This window comes from Anabrus simplex, chromosome 6, assembly GCF_040414725.1.
Source record: "Anabrus simplex isolate iqAnaSimp1 chromosome 6, ASM4041472v1, whole genome shotgun sequence".
Taxonomy (NCBI): domain Eukaryota; kingdom Metazoa; phylum Arthropoda; class Insecta; order Orthoptera; family Tettigoniidae; genus Anabrus; species Anabrus simplex.
Window position 1 is genome coordinate 262,789,050 of NC_090270.1, and position 19,362 is coordinate 262,808,411.

At 37.6% G+C, this 19,362-nt stretch overlaps 1 protein-coding gene across 1 annotated transcript in view; it reads right to left on the reverse strand.

Moving 5' to 3' along the window:
* Window positions 1-411: 411 nt before the first annotated feature.
* Window positions 412-19,362, reverse strand: part of LOC136875967 (zinc finger protein 665) — a 64,902-nt gene continuing 45,951 nt past the window's right edge. The window contains exon 4 of the mRNA XM_067149582.2: window positions 412-2,039. Within this exon, the coding sequence (XP_067005683.2) occupies window positions 734-2,039 (1,306 nt within the window). The 3' untranslated portion in view covers window positions 412-733. The remainder of the gene's footprint in view (window positions 2,040-19,362) is intronic.

A 19,362-nucleotide genomic window follows, 5' to 3' on the forward strand; every position in this document is an offset into this window, starting at 1 on the left:
TCAAGATTTTTAACTGGCCTAATATCAGTGGGATTCAAACTTGAGATCATGAGTCGAGCACTATACCATTAAAGGCATGAAGGGAGGGAAAGAAGAAAAAAACCCTAACCAAACCAAATCTCATGACAGTATTACTCTGATACGTCTTGGCCTATCCAGTGACTACTGCTCAGCTCAAAACTCTGCAAATTGTGATGTGACATGGTCAGCACAACCAATCCTCTTGACCATTATTCTTGGCTTTCTAGACCAGAGCCCTTATTTCATAGTCAAATCACTCCTCACCTGTTCTCGTGTAGCCTCAGCGGACCTTGAACCAGCCTTCAGATTGAGGTAAAAATCCCTGACCTGGCCAGGAATTGAAACTGGGGTGTCTTGGTAAGACGTAGGCTCGCTACCCCTGCAGTCTTGTCAAAATAAAAATACTGGTTTACAATATACAAAGGCTGTACTCAATAGCCTTATTAGTACCATTCATTCTGGAGAAAACCAGACCAACCAAAAATTCACACCATCAACTAACAGATTTAGTGCAGCTGTTTATAGTCTGAAAATGTCGCAGCCCAATCAACTGATGACTGATATTTGTACCTGGATGTAATGGTGGCAGCTTATTAACTGTCACACATGACAAAAGGGAAAGAATCAGTTTTCATGACAAAATATAAGGAGACTCTGTAGAGTGGAAGTCTTAACATTCATGCCAAAACATTTTCTTGTACAAATTTTGAGGCTAGTCAGGTGCACTGCTTTCACTCCTGGCCAGGTCACAGCGTCTGTTCCGAGTCTGGCGATGTTTAATAAGGTTACCTATGCAGGAAAAGGTGTACCCACATGCCTCACACATATAGGGTTTGATCCCCGTGTGCAAGGTGTTATGTGTCACAAGACTTTCGCGGTGAGCAAATGCTTTGTTACAAACTGTACAAACGAATGGCTTCTCTCCCGTATGAGATCGCTCGTGACGCTGCATTTCCACTTTGAGCCGGAAACTCTTACCACAATAGCCACACAGGAAGGTCTTTTGTCCTGTGTGCAGGAGCTGATGAGTTCCAAGGGAGCCAAAACTCATGTAAGATTTACCACATACGTTACAAATATGCTGTGGATCTGTTCCACAACGACTATCAACATGCAGCTTCAAGTTCCCCTTCTGCTTAAATAATTTACCGCATATATGACACACATATGAAGGGGTCGTAACTTGTCCTAGGTGTTTACTGTTAGTGTGGTTCTTAAGATTAGTTGATGTTGAGAAGGAACGGTCGCAAATTGTACAAGTCCACTGTTTGGCATGCTGTTTAGTCCTATGTGAACGATACTCGGTCTTTGTATCATATGTTTCATTACATTCTTTACACCTGTAAATACAGCTATTGGAGTGCTGTAATTCGTGTTTTGCAAGGCAAGCTTTGTTTGCGTACTTTCTATCACAAAACTGACATGATAACATTTCTTTTGAATTTACATGACACTTCTCATGACGATTGAGGCAAGTTATCAAGTCAAACTCTTTGGAACAATAAGAACACTGAAATTTCTTCTCATTACTCTGTTTTTCACTTTTGGGAGATTCTAGTTTTAGTTCTTCATTTGAACTTTTGTAATCGACACCTTCTTCCTCAGTCTTTATTTCCGTCACATCTTCACTTGGTAAGTCATCACTATCTGATTCACTGCCACTCTCATTCAAAGATGCATCTTCCTCCCCACTAAGATGATCCTCACAAGAATTACACTCAGACTTTTTATCACCTGAAGACAGTAACAATTCACATGGTGGTGGTTCTAACTTCACACCTACAGGCTCACTGGGGGGTGGTTCTGACTTCACACCAACAGCATCACTTGGTGGTATCTGAACCATAGTATGTTTCAAGGATGGAATGCGAGTATTATTTGGAAAACTTCCTAGCTTGATATCTGTTTGAAGAAGAGGTTTATCAGTTGTAATAGGACACTCGTTAGGAACTGGACTGGATATCAATATCTTCTCATCATTTGGCATTGTTTGAGGAAATATCACAGGAGATGGAGCACTAGGTAATTGAGTTGGAACTGTTAAAGCTGGTATATTGTCACAGTTTGCCTGTACTGGAATGTCTAGCATTATAATAGTCTGAGGAACCTGATACTGCTGAGTGTAAGGCACCAGAACTTTATCATTGCTGGGCAATTTTCCCATATCCAATGCGGTCTCGTTCCTCAGACAAGAGTCAAACTTATTCCAGTCTAAACTATGGCACATATTCCCTGTTTGTCTACTGGACACTGGTTCATATAGCGGAAGATCTTTGAGTGATAGGTCTGGTTTTACCAAAGGATCTGGATTTAAATTTCCATATGATGTAAATGGCTGAGGTGGTCCATCAGAAGGCATCCCAATTTCTCCACTTCCTCCCCATGGGTATTGAGAACTGAAACACAGAAAGACACTAAGAATAACTGGCATAGTACATAACACATAAGAAATATATTTATGATTATATAGTCCCATGCAAATTAATTGGAACAAGGTTTCTTTCTCACAATTTTCCCAATGGTTGGCAACAGTATGCTACACATTGCTTATTGTTAGATCCCATGCTTTTGATGCATTAATTGTTTGTTATGTGAATAGTAATTGCACTGTGTTAAAAGTGCATTTATTTGCATATGATGAATGTTTGTCACAGGTGCAGGAAACACCTCTTGTGGGTAATTAGTCATTAGGACTAATCAACAGTGCACTTGAAGAAAGTTCTTTTCTCTGATGAAAGTTATTCCGAAGTGCAGGGGCAGAGTGTTCAATATGTGTGCTGACTGAAGAATGAACCAACCAATTCAGCACATTTGCCAAAGACCGTAAAACACCTTGTGAAGATGCTTTGTTCACTGATGAAATAGTAATTGCTCTGCTTTATGATACCTTTAGGTTAAAAGAGCATTTTGCATATGTTCTAATTTTGTCAAATTTTGAGGTTCATAATATCTGTCTTCAGTGGCTCCCAGGAAATGTAATGCAAGTGTAACATTATTACAGAGTACTTATATGATACGAGAACTACTAAATTCTGTATTGGTGTAGGCACTGTAAATCGAAGTATTCAATGGCATAAACAAATTGGCGCAATTACATCTGAGATAAAGGGAAACTCTGGCAGGAAAGAGAATACTACTAACTGATGATTGCTTTCTCCTCAGAAGAAGCAAATTAAATCCCAGGCTAACCGCTTTGGATTTGGCCTGTGAACCGGGTGACAGGGGAGTAAATATGCCTATGACTAATGTGCATTGTAGACTTCTAGTAGGTGCAGGTAACACCAGATAATGGGAGAAATATGCAGGAACCACCTTTTGTGGGCACTTAAGTCATCAGGATTGATCAAGGGGAAACTGGAAGAAAGTTTTCTTTTCTTTGATGAACGTCAATCTGAAGGGCAAGGGCAGAGTGTTCAATATATGTGTTGAGTGAAGAATGAACCAACAAATTGAGCAAATTTTCAAAAAACAGTGAAACGCTTCATGATGATGTTTTGGGGGTGCCAATGTGCATGATAAATAGTGACCAATACACAGAAATGCTGGAAATGAAAGTTTTGCATGTTTCCAGATGGCAATGGAATTCTTCAGCAAGAATTGGCCCCTTGCCACACTTCAAAGAAAGTGAAGAAATTCTTCAGTGATAACATTATTCGTGTGCCAGCGGGGTCAAGAAACTCTCATTACATTAATCACACAGAAAACCTGTGGGCTATTTGTAAATGGAGACTCGCAATACTTGCTTGTTCCAGGTGGGAGGGATTAGGGCTCTGGTCTGGGCAACATTTTTGTTAAGCATGTGGAGGAAAGGGAACCACGGTAGAGTGTTATCCAGGAATTAGGTTAAGTTAGATGTTAGGAAAGTAGAAGGGAAGGAGGAGGGAAAGAAAGTGGCAATTTTCCATGTTGGTACCAACAATGTAAGACAAGTAGAAATAGATACTAACATAGTTGGGGATGTATGGGATCGGGTTAGGACAGCATGGGAGAAGTTTAAGGGAGAGGATATTGTGGGATAGTGTACAGAAGGGATGCTGACTGGAAGCTGTAGGGAATTTAAATGACTATGAAGTGGGTATGTGGGAAACTGGAAGTGAGATTTGTAGATCTAATGGGTGGTGAGGAGATAGGGATCTACACTCAAATGGTGCTCAATTAACTGCAATGATATGTATAAGTTGGGGGTTTGTTTAGAAAAGTTACAGGGTGGTACATTCAAGGAAATGGGGTGGACTAGAGAGCGGTGAGAGTATAGGGACCTGGAAGTCCAGTAAGGATGACAAAAGGTTGTTAGTATTGAAACGGGAATGCCCTGCGAGCATTCACGTTCATTCATTTCTTGAGAGGAACTCACTAACACCCGGCTGTATGCATTCAAAACGAGCGCCGAACACGCAGGTATTGTGGGAGACAACATGCAAGCTAACACTGCTCCAGAACGCCGACCAAGGCCAAGTGACATCACACCGAAGGTTCTCTCGTGTTCCATGACATTTCATCACGAACGGAATGTAATATCATAATTTCGAGGACGTCACCTTGTAAGCCTGAACAATAAATGCTGCTAACCGAAATTTCACGTAAATCGGCGGAAGGATGGCCGAGGTATAAATTTTTCTAGATGCCCACATGTGCAACCACGCCTTCCGACCTTCGGCAATACAAGGCAGTCGCTAGCCTTGAGTAAAGCAGTGTGCAGTATGCAAGCAAGCAAGCAAGCAAGCAAGCACATCGCTATACGGTTCGTCACTCTGTCCGGATGGGTACTTGCGTTCGAAAGTGTTAGTGTTGAAAGCCTTCTCCGTGGACTTGGACTTTGCGCGTGAACGAAAGCTTAATTTCGTTTCTATCAGTCTGTAGAGCTGTGCATTTGTATTTTGTTTGTGGACTGTGAATTTAAAGAGACTGTACGTTTGAAACTGTGCTGTAGTTGTTTCCTCTACCGTGTTAAGCTACCTCGTAAAATTATGTCCTAGTGACTGAGCAGTTCTTTTACGAATAGTGTTACGTTATTTTATAAAGAACAGTGTCTACTTTTTCTTCTCCCTCAAAGACTGTGCCTATCGCTCCGCGTGAAAAGTGTTAATATTTCCTAACATAAACTGTGCCAACCTTCACTTCATTCGAAGACTGTGTCAAATCCCCTCGTGAAACTGTCAAAAATTGCGCCTCAGTGATGACCTTGTCTCTGCAAAATTACGACGTAACAGGACTTAGACTGTCATAAACTATTTCTTTATATTTTCATCGAAGCTCTAGTATATTTCATCGAGAATATGCGTGCTGTACTTATGTATACAGTGCAAAGACTGTATCCAAGGAATTTATTTTTTTTGAGATTGTGCGAAGTGTTTAATCATTGCATCTCGGAAGGTTCCAGATCGCTTTCATTGTTTATTTCAAGTACGATAGTGTCTACTGTGACTTTGATTTCATCTTCGAAAGTGCGTCCAACGCTATTACTGGGGTAACTATTCAAAAGTGCTTCGCCTTAATTCGCGGTGCGGTAGAAAAATGTCGCACCAGATCCCCTTGGCATTCTGTGCGGGAGTTCTTTACTTCTCCGCTCCTTAACGACTGGTTCACGCTGCACGATCTGCCTCAGGTCCGAGTCGTCGTCAACGTCCAGTGCTGAAACAACACCAACGACGCAGAACGACGCCGACGTCGCAGAATAACGTCTTCTCCGCACCTTCAAGGACAATCTCACAATACATCTGTAAAAGGTGATATAATTCCTTTGCTTATCTCTTGAATAAACAGCAAGTTCCCCATTAATCATAGATGTATTGCACTACTCTTCTCTCATACTCTCTAAGCATGGGCCGTACACGCCTTGACGTCATCCATGTTCTCCAAACAATTGAAGCACGGGCGTTCCTGTTTCAGTATTAAATTGTAGAAGTACTGTAAAGAAAGGAACAGAATTAAGAAATTTAAATGTACAGTGAAACCTCATTACTGTGTTCCTCATTAAGACGTTTTCCCGCTTAGCATGACGCAAATTAAAAATATCCTGGTGGTGTTGCAAACAGCCAAGCTCATGGGGAGAAGGAAAATGATGTTGGTGAAATTATGCTTGAGGAAGTGGAAAGGATGGTAAATAAACTCCATTGTCATAAGGCAGCAGGAATAGATGAAATTAGACCTGAAATGGTGAAGTATAGTGGGAAGGCAGGGATGAAATGGCTTCATTGAGTAGTAAAATTAGCGTGGAGTGTTGGTAAGGTACCTTCAGATTGGACAAAAGCAGTAATTGCACCTATCTATAAGCAAGGGAACAGGAAGGATTGCAACAACTATCGAGGTATCTCATTGATTAGCATACCAGGCAAAGTATTCACTGGTATCTTGGAAGGGAGGGTGCGATCAGTCGTTGAGAGGAAGTTGGATGAAAATCAGTGTGGTTTCAGACCACAGAGAGGCTGTCAGGATCAGATTTTCAGTATGCGCCAGGTAATTGAAAAATGCTACGAGAGGAATAGGCAGTTGTGTTTATGTTTCGTAGATCTAGAGAAAGCATATGACAGGATACCGAGGGAAAAGATGTTCACTATACTGGGGGACTATGGAATTAAAGGTAGATTATTAAAATCAATCAAAGGCATTTATGTTGACAATTGGGCTTCAGTGAGAATTGATGGTAGAATGAGTTCTTGGTTCAGGGTACTTACAGGGGTTAGACAAGGCTGTAATCTTTCACCTTTGCTGTTCGCAGTTTACACGGATCATCTGCTGAAAGGTATAAAACGGCAGGGAGGGATTCAATTAGGTGGAAATGTAGTAAGCAGTTTGGCCTATGCTGACGACTTGGTCTTAATGGCAGACTGTGCCGAAAGCCTGCAGTCTAATATCTTGGAACTTGAAGATAAGTGCAATGAGTATGGTACGAAAATTAGCCTCTTGAAGACTAAACTGATGTCGGTAGGTAAGAAATTCAACAGAATTGAATGTCAGACTGGTGATACAAAGCTAGAACAGGTCGATAATTTCAAGTATTTAGGTTGTATGTTCTCCCAGGATGGTAATATAGTAAGTGAGATTGAATCACGGTGTCGTAAAGCTAATGCAGTGAGCTCGCAGTTGCGATCAGCAGTATTCTGTAAGAAGGAAGTCAGCTCTCAGACGAAACTATCCTTACATCGGTCTGTTTTCAGACCAACTTTGCTTTACGGGAGCGAAAGCTGGGTGGACTCAGGATATCTTATTCATAAGTTAGAAGTAACAGACATGAAAGTAGCAAGAATGATTGCTGGTACAAACAGGTGGGAACAATGGCAGGAGGGTACTTGGAATGAGGAGATAAAGGCTAATTTAGGAATGAACTTGATGGATGAAGCTGTACGCATAAACCGGCTTCAGTGGTGGGGTCATGTGAGGTGAATGGAGGAGGATAGGTCACCTAGGAGAATAATGGACTCTGCTATGGAGGGTAAGAGAAGCAGAGGGAGACCAAGACGACGATGGTTAGACTCGGTTTGTAACGATTTAAAGATAAGAGGTATAGAACTAAATGAGGCCACAACACTAGTTGCAAATCAAGGATTGTGGCGACGTTTAGTAAATTCACAGAGGCTTGCAGACTGAATGCTGAAAGGCATAACAGTTTATAATGATAATGTATGTATGTAAAAATACCTTACTTATCGCGTCACAAATTTTCGCTATTACAGCTTAGTACGATCGCATTTTTTACAGCCATGAAAATTTTATTTGTCATTTACAACTCAGGTAAGAGCCGTTGCCACAGTTGTGTGATCACGGAAAAAGTGAGCCTATTTGTGCTTGTATTCCATTCAGAAGTTAGAAATTCTTTTTGTGTTGAGTGGTACATTGAAGTTTTTTTGCGTGATATGGTAGCCTGTATCTGGCTTAGGAACATAATCATTGAAATTGACTAGCATGGTGCATATTTGTCTTGTGATAGCCTAGGTATGGATATGGAAGAAATGAAATTCCTTTCTAATGAAAACAACAATAAAATTTTACAGAAAATGGACTGGCATCCACATCTTTAAGTGCGCAGAGATCGCAAATGTTGAACCAAGACTATCTACAATAGTATCAGATCTTAATACAAAATCAACATGGCCAATGCATCAGTTGAATGTAAACAAGCCTGTGATACATAAACATCACCTTCTGATTATTGTATTGAATTGCTAAGTTGTCAATAATAACACAAACAGAATACTTTACTTTGGGTAATAGACTAATACTATCTACAAATAGCCTATATTTAGATAAGCAATATGTGGAAAATTCAAAATATAAGTCTTTTCTATGAACTAATATGGTTCAGGAAATAAGTAATATAGGATTGCATTCTAAAATAACAGTCCTGGAGAAATATCTGATGTGTTTCAAAGTGTGGCAGTTTAGATTCAATCAATATATCAATCATCCACCAATGATCTGAATTTAGGGCTGTTGTCTAAGTGGCAGATTATGTATCAATTGTTTACTTAGTCTTTTCTTAAAAGATTTCAAAGAACTGTAAAAGGGGGTAACCGGCCGCTTTCTCGTATATTTTTTAAAATTAAAATGTGAAATATTTTTCTGAAAAATATAATATAAGTTCTTCCATGTTTGTTCTTCATTTCTAAATATGAACATAATTCTAATTGTTATTCAGTAATGAATTTTGATTAACAAAAGAGTGACCGGAGTTACCCCATGTTTTGGGGTAACTTCGGCCACCATAAAAATAACGCAAGAAACGAAGTTTTCTTCGATGTGAATGTTTTATAAAAACCTGCAGAATGCCCAGTATCAACAATCACAAACAAATTAAAATGATTTGTGGTGAAACAGAAGTATAGTGATCAAATTCACATTTTCCACAAAGTATAAACTATTTTATTTGGCCTAAGCGTACAAGCATTGTATGATATTACAAAATACACGTTGCATTGCATAAATATTTGTAATGATACAAAAGAAAATAAATAAAAAGTACGAAAATCATAAAGCCCAATTGTATGGAGAGAAAAGGAGATCATAAAAGACACAATCTTGTAGACTGTTCATAATGCACTGTCTTCTAAATTAGAAAATATCTGGGCCATCAATCAGGTTCTTAAATGTGCATCATCCATGTCAACTGATGTCTGTCTATTTATCACTGAAAATGGGATCCGTCTTTCCCCTCCCTGTCGGGATAAACTTCCCTGTGTATTGTTATTGTGGCTTTATTAATCCCTTCTAAAGCATTCTTGAAGTACACAGGATTGTAATTACAATACCTGCTGCCGCGTAATATTTTCCTGTATGTTCTTGGCATGGCCGAAGTTACCCCGGAAGAGGACAACTTTTATCACAAAATTATTTCCTGAAAAACCTATTTGAATAAAATGCATCAAATTGGGTTGATCACTTACCAGACATACTTACATTTTGACCCGATAAATCACTGGAATAGAGCATTGAATGCTGGGGCTAGAGAACAGTTTGTTTTCTGCTGTTACCAGACAAGACAATAGTCGGGGCTGCGAAAAAAATTGACTCAAAAATGAGCCCGCCAATGTTCTCTGGAATAAGTGTTGATAGAGCAATCCATTGTACGTACATTTTAGTTGTTGCAAGTGGTTCATCTTTTTCAATATAGGAGGCAGGAGAAAATAATTGTTGCTATTCCTCAGTGGCCAAAGTTACCCTGTATGGCTGAAGTTACCCCACTTTACGGAAGTTGGAATTGGTGTAGATATTGTAGGGGGCACCCTTGGTAAATTATTCCAGACCATAATTCTTCTTCCTATAAATCAATACTTGTTTATATATCTTGTTTCAGAAATACATTTATCTGAATGACCTTTATATTACTATACACTTTTAAACATAATAGCCTACCTCGTTCAAGAAATTTATTAGAAACATAACCTTGTCACGAATTTCAATTCTCTCATAACAATGATTCTGATAATGACTCACCAAACTGCTATACTACATCTGTTTCACTTCAGGTAATGAATAGGAGAATCAATTTGAAGTTCTCTGGTGGCATACGCATTTTCGTATAGAGCACTTTAACACCCAAATCGTTGGCAACATAAATACGTACCATACGTGACAGTATATCAGTTGATAACTTGTCCTCTAATTTAACAAAGAGAATGTAATCTTCATTCACATATAAAATAAATAGCTTTATCACTTGTTATAATCTTACTTTTAAAAACCTCAAAAAGTACAGTAATTGAGAAATGTACTAAGATAGGCACCAACACAGAAATCTGGCCATATCCAGAAAAAACAGCTCACTAAGTACACGAAAAATATCCTCTCTATTGACAAATTTATCCTCAAATGTTTTAATGCACCCTAATAAATTATTTGTAACTACGAAACCATCACGATGCATTAACCTTCATCGGCTAACGTATGCGGCTGTTGGCCGCAAAATTTGAAACCAACTCGCCGTTCCGTCTCGGCGCATCGCAGTGTAATGGAAGGAGCCCGTATTCCTAAGTTACACCCTTCCCCATTAGGTGCCACGGTTTGCAGAAGTCTCCACGACAAGGAGGCGCCCGCTGTGACTTCTAAGTTCATAGGTGTCAGATCGGCGGCTGTCTGCCGCACGTTAGGCGGTGTGTCTCAGCTTTTGGTCACAATCTAAGTGTATGTTATTATTATTTTGTTTTGTGGATTACTTTGTGAATAGGTGTTTTCAACGACATTAACTATAAAATTATTGATGTCTAATACAAATAAGTACATATTATAAAACTTTTGTTGTAATATAAAATATACGCTTCCTTACTTAGGTGGATTATAAATTTTCGTTGGAAGTCTGAACTTTCTGACAGTGACCTTTGTACTATTTAAGCCTATTACGCTATCAAATAGTAGTATATTACTATATCGCTCTGAAATAATATATATCTTTACCGAATAATAGAACCAATGCTTCTGTAGAGCGTAATTCTGGTTTCTTGTTTCTAGGGCCAGATATAGTACTCCCGAGGTCATCCAAAGAATTCCAAGGGATCTAGAAGCTGAAGAGGCTGCTGGAGAAGAACACAAGTGCGATTTAGATGACGACGAAGATCCTGACTTTGAAACTCAATGAATTCTCGACGATGATCATAATTCTGATTCAGAGACTGATATGAATATGAGTGACCTCGCAATGAAAGTGGATGATGAAGAGGAATGCGGTTCTACTTAGGAAAAGATGGGAAGACCCTTTAGTCAAGTAAAATTTTATGGCCTCAGATAAAAGTGAAGTCAAAGAACATTGTGAAGGTTATTCCTGGGCCTAGGGCACAAGCTAGACAATGCCAAAGACCACTTGAGTGTTTCCTGAAAATTATAAGTCCTGACATAATTTCTGATATAGTTAGATTCACCAACATTCATATTGAAACCAAGAAACATCAGAACGAAAGAAATGAAACAGATGACAAAATTCAAGAGAGCAGATTCAAGTCAATGACGAACGCCGAAATTATTGCTGTCATGGGTGCTCTGTTTCTAATCGGTATGAAAAGGGGAAATCGTGCTGATTTTTCAGAATATTTTGCAACGATACTGGATTGACTATTTTGTGTGCGAATTTCAGCAAAGAGCGGTTTAAATGTCTCCTGAGGTGTATTAGCTTTAGTGACATAACAACTAGGGAACAGAGGAATAAAATTGACAAGTTGGCTCTAGTGAGAGATCTACAAACTAAATTCATAACCAACAGCCAACAAGTGTACAACATTGGGGAATTTGTAACCACTGACGAGATATTCGTCGCATTTCGAGGACGTTGTGGGTTATTTCAATATATGGCTTAGAAACCAGCTAAGTACAGTAAAGATTTATGCCCTTTGTGACTCCCAAACATTTTATACCTACAATCTCGAACTGTACCATGGGAAACAAAAACCTGGTCCCTTCGAAGCATCCAACAAATGTTTTGATATTATCAGAAGATTATGTGCTCCAATTGAATGCAGTAATAGGAACCTAACTATCGACAACTATTTCAGTAGCTATCCACTTGCTGAGTATCTTCTGAAGAATGGTATTACATTCCTTGAGACTCTGTGTAAGGATAAGGCAGTTATCGCCCCGAGTTTGTGACTGAAAACAAGAATCTTCTATCAGGAAGTCACTTGTTTGGGTGTCAGGAGGATAAATTTTTCATTTCCTTTGCCACCCGAAAGAAGAAAGTTGTAATTTTACTCTCCACTATGCACGACCGCAATGATATACACGAAGAAACCGGTAAACCTGTACACAACATGGATTACAATGCCACAAAAGGTGGCGTAGACACAGTTGACTTGATGTGTTCATGTATTACTACACCAAGGAAAACTCTCGGATGGACAATGAATTACTTCTTCCGCATTCTAGATCTAGCTCGAATAAACTCAATGCGTATTTTACAGATGAACAATCCTATGGACAAATCATTGAGAAGAGAGTACCTCCACCAGTTGTCCCTTGAACTTATGCAACAAAACCTTCAAGATCGAACCAAACTAGTACCAAGGCTTCCTACAGAGTCAGCTCTATTTTTGAAGGATTACAAAGAAGAAAGCTACTCTACAAGAGAAACGCTGATACGACCAAGAATTTGCTATATTTGCGGGACACATAAGAATCATCGAACACGGATCTCCTGCAACACATGCCAAAAGAATGTTTGCCAAACACATGCTAAATTGTTCTGTCATAATTGTTATGAAAGTTCTGAAAATGTGGACGACTTTGTGACTGATGAAGAATTTTAGAAACTTGACCAGCAACTACTACTTCTGTAGCTAACCGCTTGCTGAGCATCTTCTGAAGAATACTATTATATTCCTTGGGATTCTGCCTGACGGAAGGTGGCTATCCCCCTCAAGTGTGTGACTGAAAAGAAAAGTTTTGTTTCGGTTGTTTGTAATATGTGAGGTATATTTGTTTTGTTAGGACATGTACATTTTAGCCAATAGATATTTTGAATGTTCGTGATTTCTTTTTGCCTTTATTATATTTATATGATCAACATATTGATATTGTGCATACAAAGAAAAGACAGCTTATTGACGTGAACTAAAACCAACTGAAAATTGATGTCTTAGAACAATAAAAATTGTGATAATGTTTAAGCTTCTAAAATATGTTGTAATGGACAAATCATTCTGAAAAATAATAGAGTATATTACTTAATACAGTACTTATTAATACTGATTTAAGAGACCTGCTATCTATTATGCATTTAAGTTAAACAATAGCACAGACAGTTAGAAAGACGCAAGTGCGGCTAACGATAGCCGATGTGTTAAAAAATTTACATTAGCCGATGAAGGTTAAGTACACTTGATCTGAATGTGAGCGCACCTGCTGTAATATGAATTACATCCAGACACACAATATGATAGACATGTTCTAATATAGTACAATTTACGAACTTCATCATATAGATCCGTATTGATACAGTTTAAAATAAGAAACAATGTTAGGTTCAATGGTCCACCTAATCAATACACCTCACATCACAAGTGAAAACTATTTAATATAAAAACATATTAAACATATCCTAGAACATGTTTTGTCTCATTTGAGACTTCTTCAGCCATAACGCCTCGTAATAGCTAACAAAGCTGATTGTTGCTGTCAAGTAACTGAAAGAAATGGAAGAACCCGTGTCTTTAAAAACTATTTGAGAATGCACTAAAGATAAAATATATACCGAGCTCGATAGCTGCAGTCGCTTAAGTGCGGTCGGTATCCAGTAATCGGGAGATAGTGGGTTCGAATCCCACTGTCGGCAGCCCTGAAGATGGTTCTCCGTGGTTTCCCATTTTCACACCAGGCAAATGCTGGGGCTGTACCTTAATTAAGGCCACGGTCACTTCCTTCCCATTCCTAGGCCTTTCCTATCCCATCGTTGCCATAAGACCTATCTGGGTCGGTGCGATGTAAAGCAAATAGCAAAAAAAGATAAAATATACACATTATTTACACAAAACTGTCCTCACTTCTTGCAAAAAACTTTTTAATCTTCGATGTTAAAATCTGAAACATTTCTTGAAACATGACATGCCAGCCATAATGTGTCGTAACAGAATACAATGCTCATTGCTGCTGTCTAGTAATTTAAAAATGGAAGAACCCATGTCCTTTATGAACTGTTAAGAATTACTAAAGACAAATAAACACACTATTTACAATAAAATAGTTCAACACTCCTTGTAAAAAATCTTTCTTCAATGTTAAATTTTGAATGACCTTTCTTGAAAATATTACATGCAGTGTTGGCAGCTGGTAGTTTCAGTGTGCTGACTGAGGGAGATTGAAATTCTGGCCTCGGAATAGGAATGGGACCAAATCCACATCGGAATATTTAAAAGCTTTAATCATATGGAAATTTCTTTCAAAAAATAAACTATATCTGGTAGAAGGAATCGGAAGCTTCTGAGCTTCTGAGATAACCTGTCGTATGACAAAGATCAGCCCTGCATGACCACCATATTGATGGCTTAATTCTTATGAATACTCCTTTTAAAAAAACCCAAAAAAAAACAAAAGGACATGGCCTGGAAAGAAACAGATATAAATGAGATATAAATGAGATCTAAGAGAGATATAATGTGTATATTTATGGGTATATTTATCTATTATCTTATATCTTTTATATATATATATATATATATATATATATATATATATAGATTTAAAACCACATTTCAATAAATACATCGCTACACAAAAGATTCCTAATCAAACCAAACTAACAGAAAGAACTAAACTGAAGCTTCGCATAGGCTCATGTTTACATTTGAACAAGCCAATTGCGGCGCCATTTTAGCTAATATCGATAGCTGCAGTCTGATATATTGTAGTTGGTCTTGGCTGAACTCACACCTTTGAGTTTCGACTTGATCCATTCAACTTGAAAAAAAGAAACAATAAAACTTTTGTATCCACCTATTCAATACATTAAAAGCAATTATAAAATTAGGATCTCATCCTTATTTTATTGCTTAGATATTAAAATACAGGACATGTTTCATTCATATTTTGAACATCTTCAGCTATAAATATTCTTACAAGGTTAAATGTTAACATTGTTTCAGAACTTACACTTATGGTTTGCCTTTGACAAACTTATCCATTATAAGCTTTGAAAAACCTCTTAAATATTAAAACGTTTGTATATTACGTCAGAAATAATAATTAGGTTTCAACCTATAAAACCTTATTCTAATATTTAAAATACAATGTCAGTACATTTACAATCTGTTGAATTGCTTAATTTTCAAATTATTCGTTGTATACACATTTAAAAATTTTGTTACTATTGGTATAACTTTTCACATATTATACTGTATGGAATTGGAATCTTAACACACTCTCAAAACAGGTGTGCACTGTTGATTGTACCTAGGTTATGAATTTTGTCCTACATTGAATATTTAACTTCAAAATTTGTCGAATTCATAAATTGCTTGTAGTCTTGACCAGTGTAGGGCAATCGTACAGACGTAAGCAGGGACTCTGTCAATTGGTGATAAACAAGCTTTGGTGACATTCAAATGGTAATTTCAACAAAGTTTATGTACGAAAGTCTGTTACCATTTGAATGTCACCAAAGCTTGTTTATCACCAATTGACAGAGTCCCTGCTTACATCTGTACGATTGCCCTACACTGGTCAAGACTACAAGCAATTTATGAATTCGACAAATTTTGAAGTTAAATATTCAATGTAGGACAAAATTCATAACCTACAATCAACAGTGCACATCAGTTTTGTCACTTTTATGGACGAATAGTATAATATTAAAACCTAACCTCAACTGTTTTGAGAGTGTGTTAAGATTCCAATTCCATACAGTATAATATGTGAAAAGTTACACCAGTAGTAACAAAATGTTTAAGTGTGTATACAACGAATAATTTGAAAATTAAGCAATTCAACAGATTGTAAATGTATTGACATTGTATTTTAAATAATAGAATAAGGTTTTATAGGTTGAAACCTAATTATTATTTCCAATAAGACGACGTAATATACAAACGTTTTAATATTTAAGAGGTTTTTCAAAGCTTATAATGGATAAGTTTGTCAATGGTGAACCATAAGTGTAAGTTCTAAAACAATCATTTAACCTTGTAAGAATATTTATAACTGAAGTTGTTCAAAATATGAACGAAACATGTCCTATGTTTTAATCTTTAAGCAATAAAATAAGGATAAGATCCTAATTTTATAATTGCTTTTAATGTATTGAATAGGTGGATACAAAAGTTTTATTGTTTCTTTTTTAATAGACTTTCAACACAGGAAAATGAGGGTAGTCTCTTGCCATTCAACTTGGTCGAAGATTTTCAAACTGGCAGCCAAAGTCATTCTGTTCTGTCACAGTCGCACATGGCCAAATATAACCTCCAATTCATTGTCTAAGAGTGTGACCAGAAAATAATGTTTTATAACCCATTGCTCCAAAATAAAAGGTTTCTACTAACATTTGTTTTAGAAAGAGTGTGATCTGCAATAATACTTGGATATTTTTATTGGCTGCCGTGCATATGTTTTCATATTTGTTGTTTGGTGTTTTCCACACTGTTCAGAGCACTTGTTATTTTACAAGCCCCAGCAGAAAAGGTTTTAATATGTGTTCTCTCGTGTTTTTCACACCTTTTAATACTTTCTTCTCATCTTGAGAAATGGTAGACATAGTTTTCACTGTACCCGCGGATACACAATGTAAAATGCCTTCATATATGGAAAAGAAAGGATTTCACCTGATCAATACAATTTATTATTTTAGTAGTATAATATAGTAGTATAGCAGTTTAATATAGTAATATAGTATACTAGTAGTATAATAAATTGTATTGATCACGTGGAATTCTTTCTTTTCCACATATGTGTAATGTATCAGTATGGACATGAAGCTCATAAATAATGAAATGCCTTCATGTCAGAAAAATTTTTTATCTAGTGTTCCCGTATCCCCGTTAGATAGTTTTTATTTGTATATTCAGTAGTACATTTTCTCGCTTAACACGTTAATTTTTGTTGTCCCCTGCAGAAACGTCTTAACAAGTTTTTACTTGTATATATACCATCAACAATTTGGCTAAACATCACAATAATGAAATATGCATAATTATAGTCTTACAAACACCCCTAAACCAAACCAAACCACAGCCTTAATGGGTCTGAGCCTACCTAGCAACCGCTGCTCAGGCCAAAGGCCTGCAGATTACGAAGTGACGCATGGTCAGTGTAACGAATCAACTCGGCCATTATTTCTGGCTCTCTCGATCAGGGTCGCCATATCTACATTACATACCTCCTCAATTAATGGTAATCATGTAGGATGAGTGAACCTAGAACCAACCGTTATATCCAAGTAAAAATGCCTAACCTGGCCAGGAATCGAACCCGAGGCATCTAGGTGAGAGGCAACCACGGGGACGGCTTCGGATATTAATTATATGAGTTAAAAATCTCAATACTTTACATTCAATGTTACCAGGGAAACTTCGTCAGTTTCCCGAGAAATCTTCTTTCAGGTCAGTAACGTCAATCAGCCAAGCCCATCGAAAACTATCTAAATAATACCAAGCCGAACAACAATCGATCATAAGCAGTTTTTAATTCGCTGTTCTAATAAAATAAAGCACATCCAGTATAAAAGCACTCAACATGATGGCCAAATCCCTTCTTTTTAAAAAATCTTCCTTTGTAATTTGTTTACCGGTATACGGTTTATAGTACTGTAAGTTTCTGGAAGTTTCGTACCGCATAAATTAGGCCTACATCGACTTTTAAGAGTTATGCTGAACTCGAAAATTTCAAATGTAAGTACCAATTCTCAAAAGTTCTCGAATGCATTATATTCCATTCTGCCCGTCACTAATCACAAGCTCACAGGAAAGACAAAAAAATCATAAAAACTCCAGAAATTTTGGTTTATGCGTGACCTTGAGCTCAGCTGGAAAGCGCATTGAGAGGCTGCACAAGCCAGTTCGACTGGGAATCCCTGCCTTATATCAGGATCAAAATCCAAAGACCTCCCATGGCTTTATATATCGTCGTCGGCTGTAACTTGATCCAAGTATATATAACTTCTTCCTGCATACATTGGCCAGTTCACTTCAGTTTATGTATGTGTTTACGATGACTAAAAAGACCAATCCTGGCATAAAACATATGTCCACACAAATCACACTGAATGGATGGAGGAGGGCAGGATTGTAATTGACAGAGTTTTGCTTGTCACTTGGCCTCTTGATGTCTGCGGCGTTTTCAAACAAGTTAACAGCGGTGGATGTAGTGTTCCGCCACAGTGAGCGATCCACAGCACATTCTTCCCATGTCTATACCTATACCAGTTGTCTTCATGGTGTGTTTCAGCTAGTCCTTAAAACGCTTAAGAGGGGCTCCATGAGGTCTACTGCCGGAGCAAAGTTCACCATAAAGAATTTGGCGGGGAAGCCTGGTATTACCCATGCGGTGAACATGGCCTAACTATGTCAGCTGATGAGCGAAGATTGTTGCCTCAATGCTATTTAGCTGCGCTTTGTCGAGAACTGTCGTGTTGGTCACATAGTCCTCCTACTTAATAATTAAATTGAAATAATAAATAACGTAGTTCAAGTAAATAAGAAAAAACAATTGTGAAGAGAAAAATGGTAAAAAGCGCAATACCGGAAACAAATGAAAAACATATATGCACAGTGCACTACTTCTTGAAGATAAGAATTCAGGTCGTAATTGAGGTAGTCCAGGGCAGTGCAAGGCATGAGTTTAAATTTGAATGTAAAGACCCAAAATACAGGTGGCACTATAGTATACCAGTATACAGTTCAATTCGGAAAGTAGGTTTTTTTTTTTTTTCCGAGAGGAGAGGTGAAAAGAAAAGATAGGATAAGTTAATAATGGAAGAGGATTAGTAGATAAGAGAAGATTAAAAGGATTGGAAGTTAAAAGAAGATGGGAAAGGATAAGATAGGGAAATAAAGGAGGGGTAGTTTAGGGTGGGTTAGGAGGGTGGGTTATTGGAGGTAGAAAACGTGGGTAGGAACTGTGTAAGGTATGGAAAATTAAGCAACAAACCCTTGAGAAAAAACTCAACATTTTAAAGAACAATTCTTTACATAAATATCATATCAAGAACATTAACACACCTTCCAAAACCATGGAACAATTCCATCCTCCCATTGTCAATTTATCTAAAACAACTCTGAGTGATGATGAAAACTTAATTCTTTCTAAGGGCCTCAAACACAATTGGCCCAACCTCAATACTCTCAATATAGTCACCAATTTAATAACTGAATCTGAAATAACCATTAATAGTATGCCGACAGAAGAAAAAGATGAAATCAGATATGAAGTAAAAAGAAA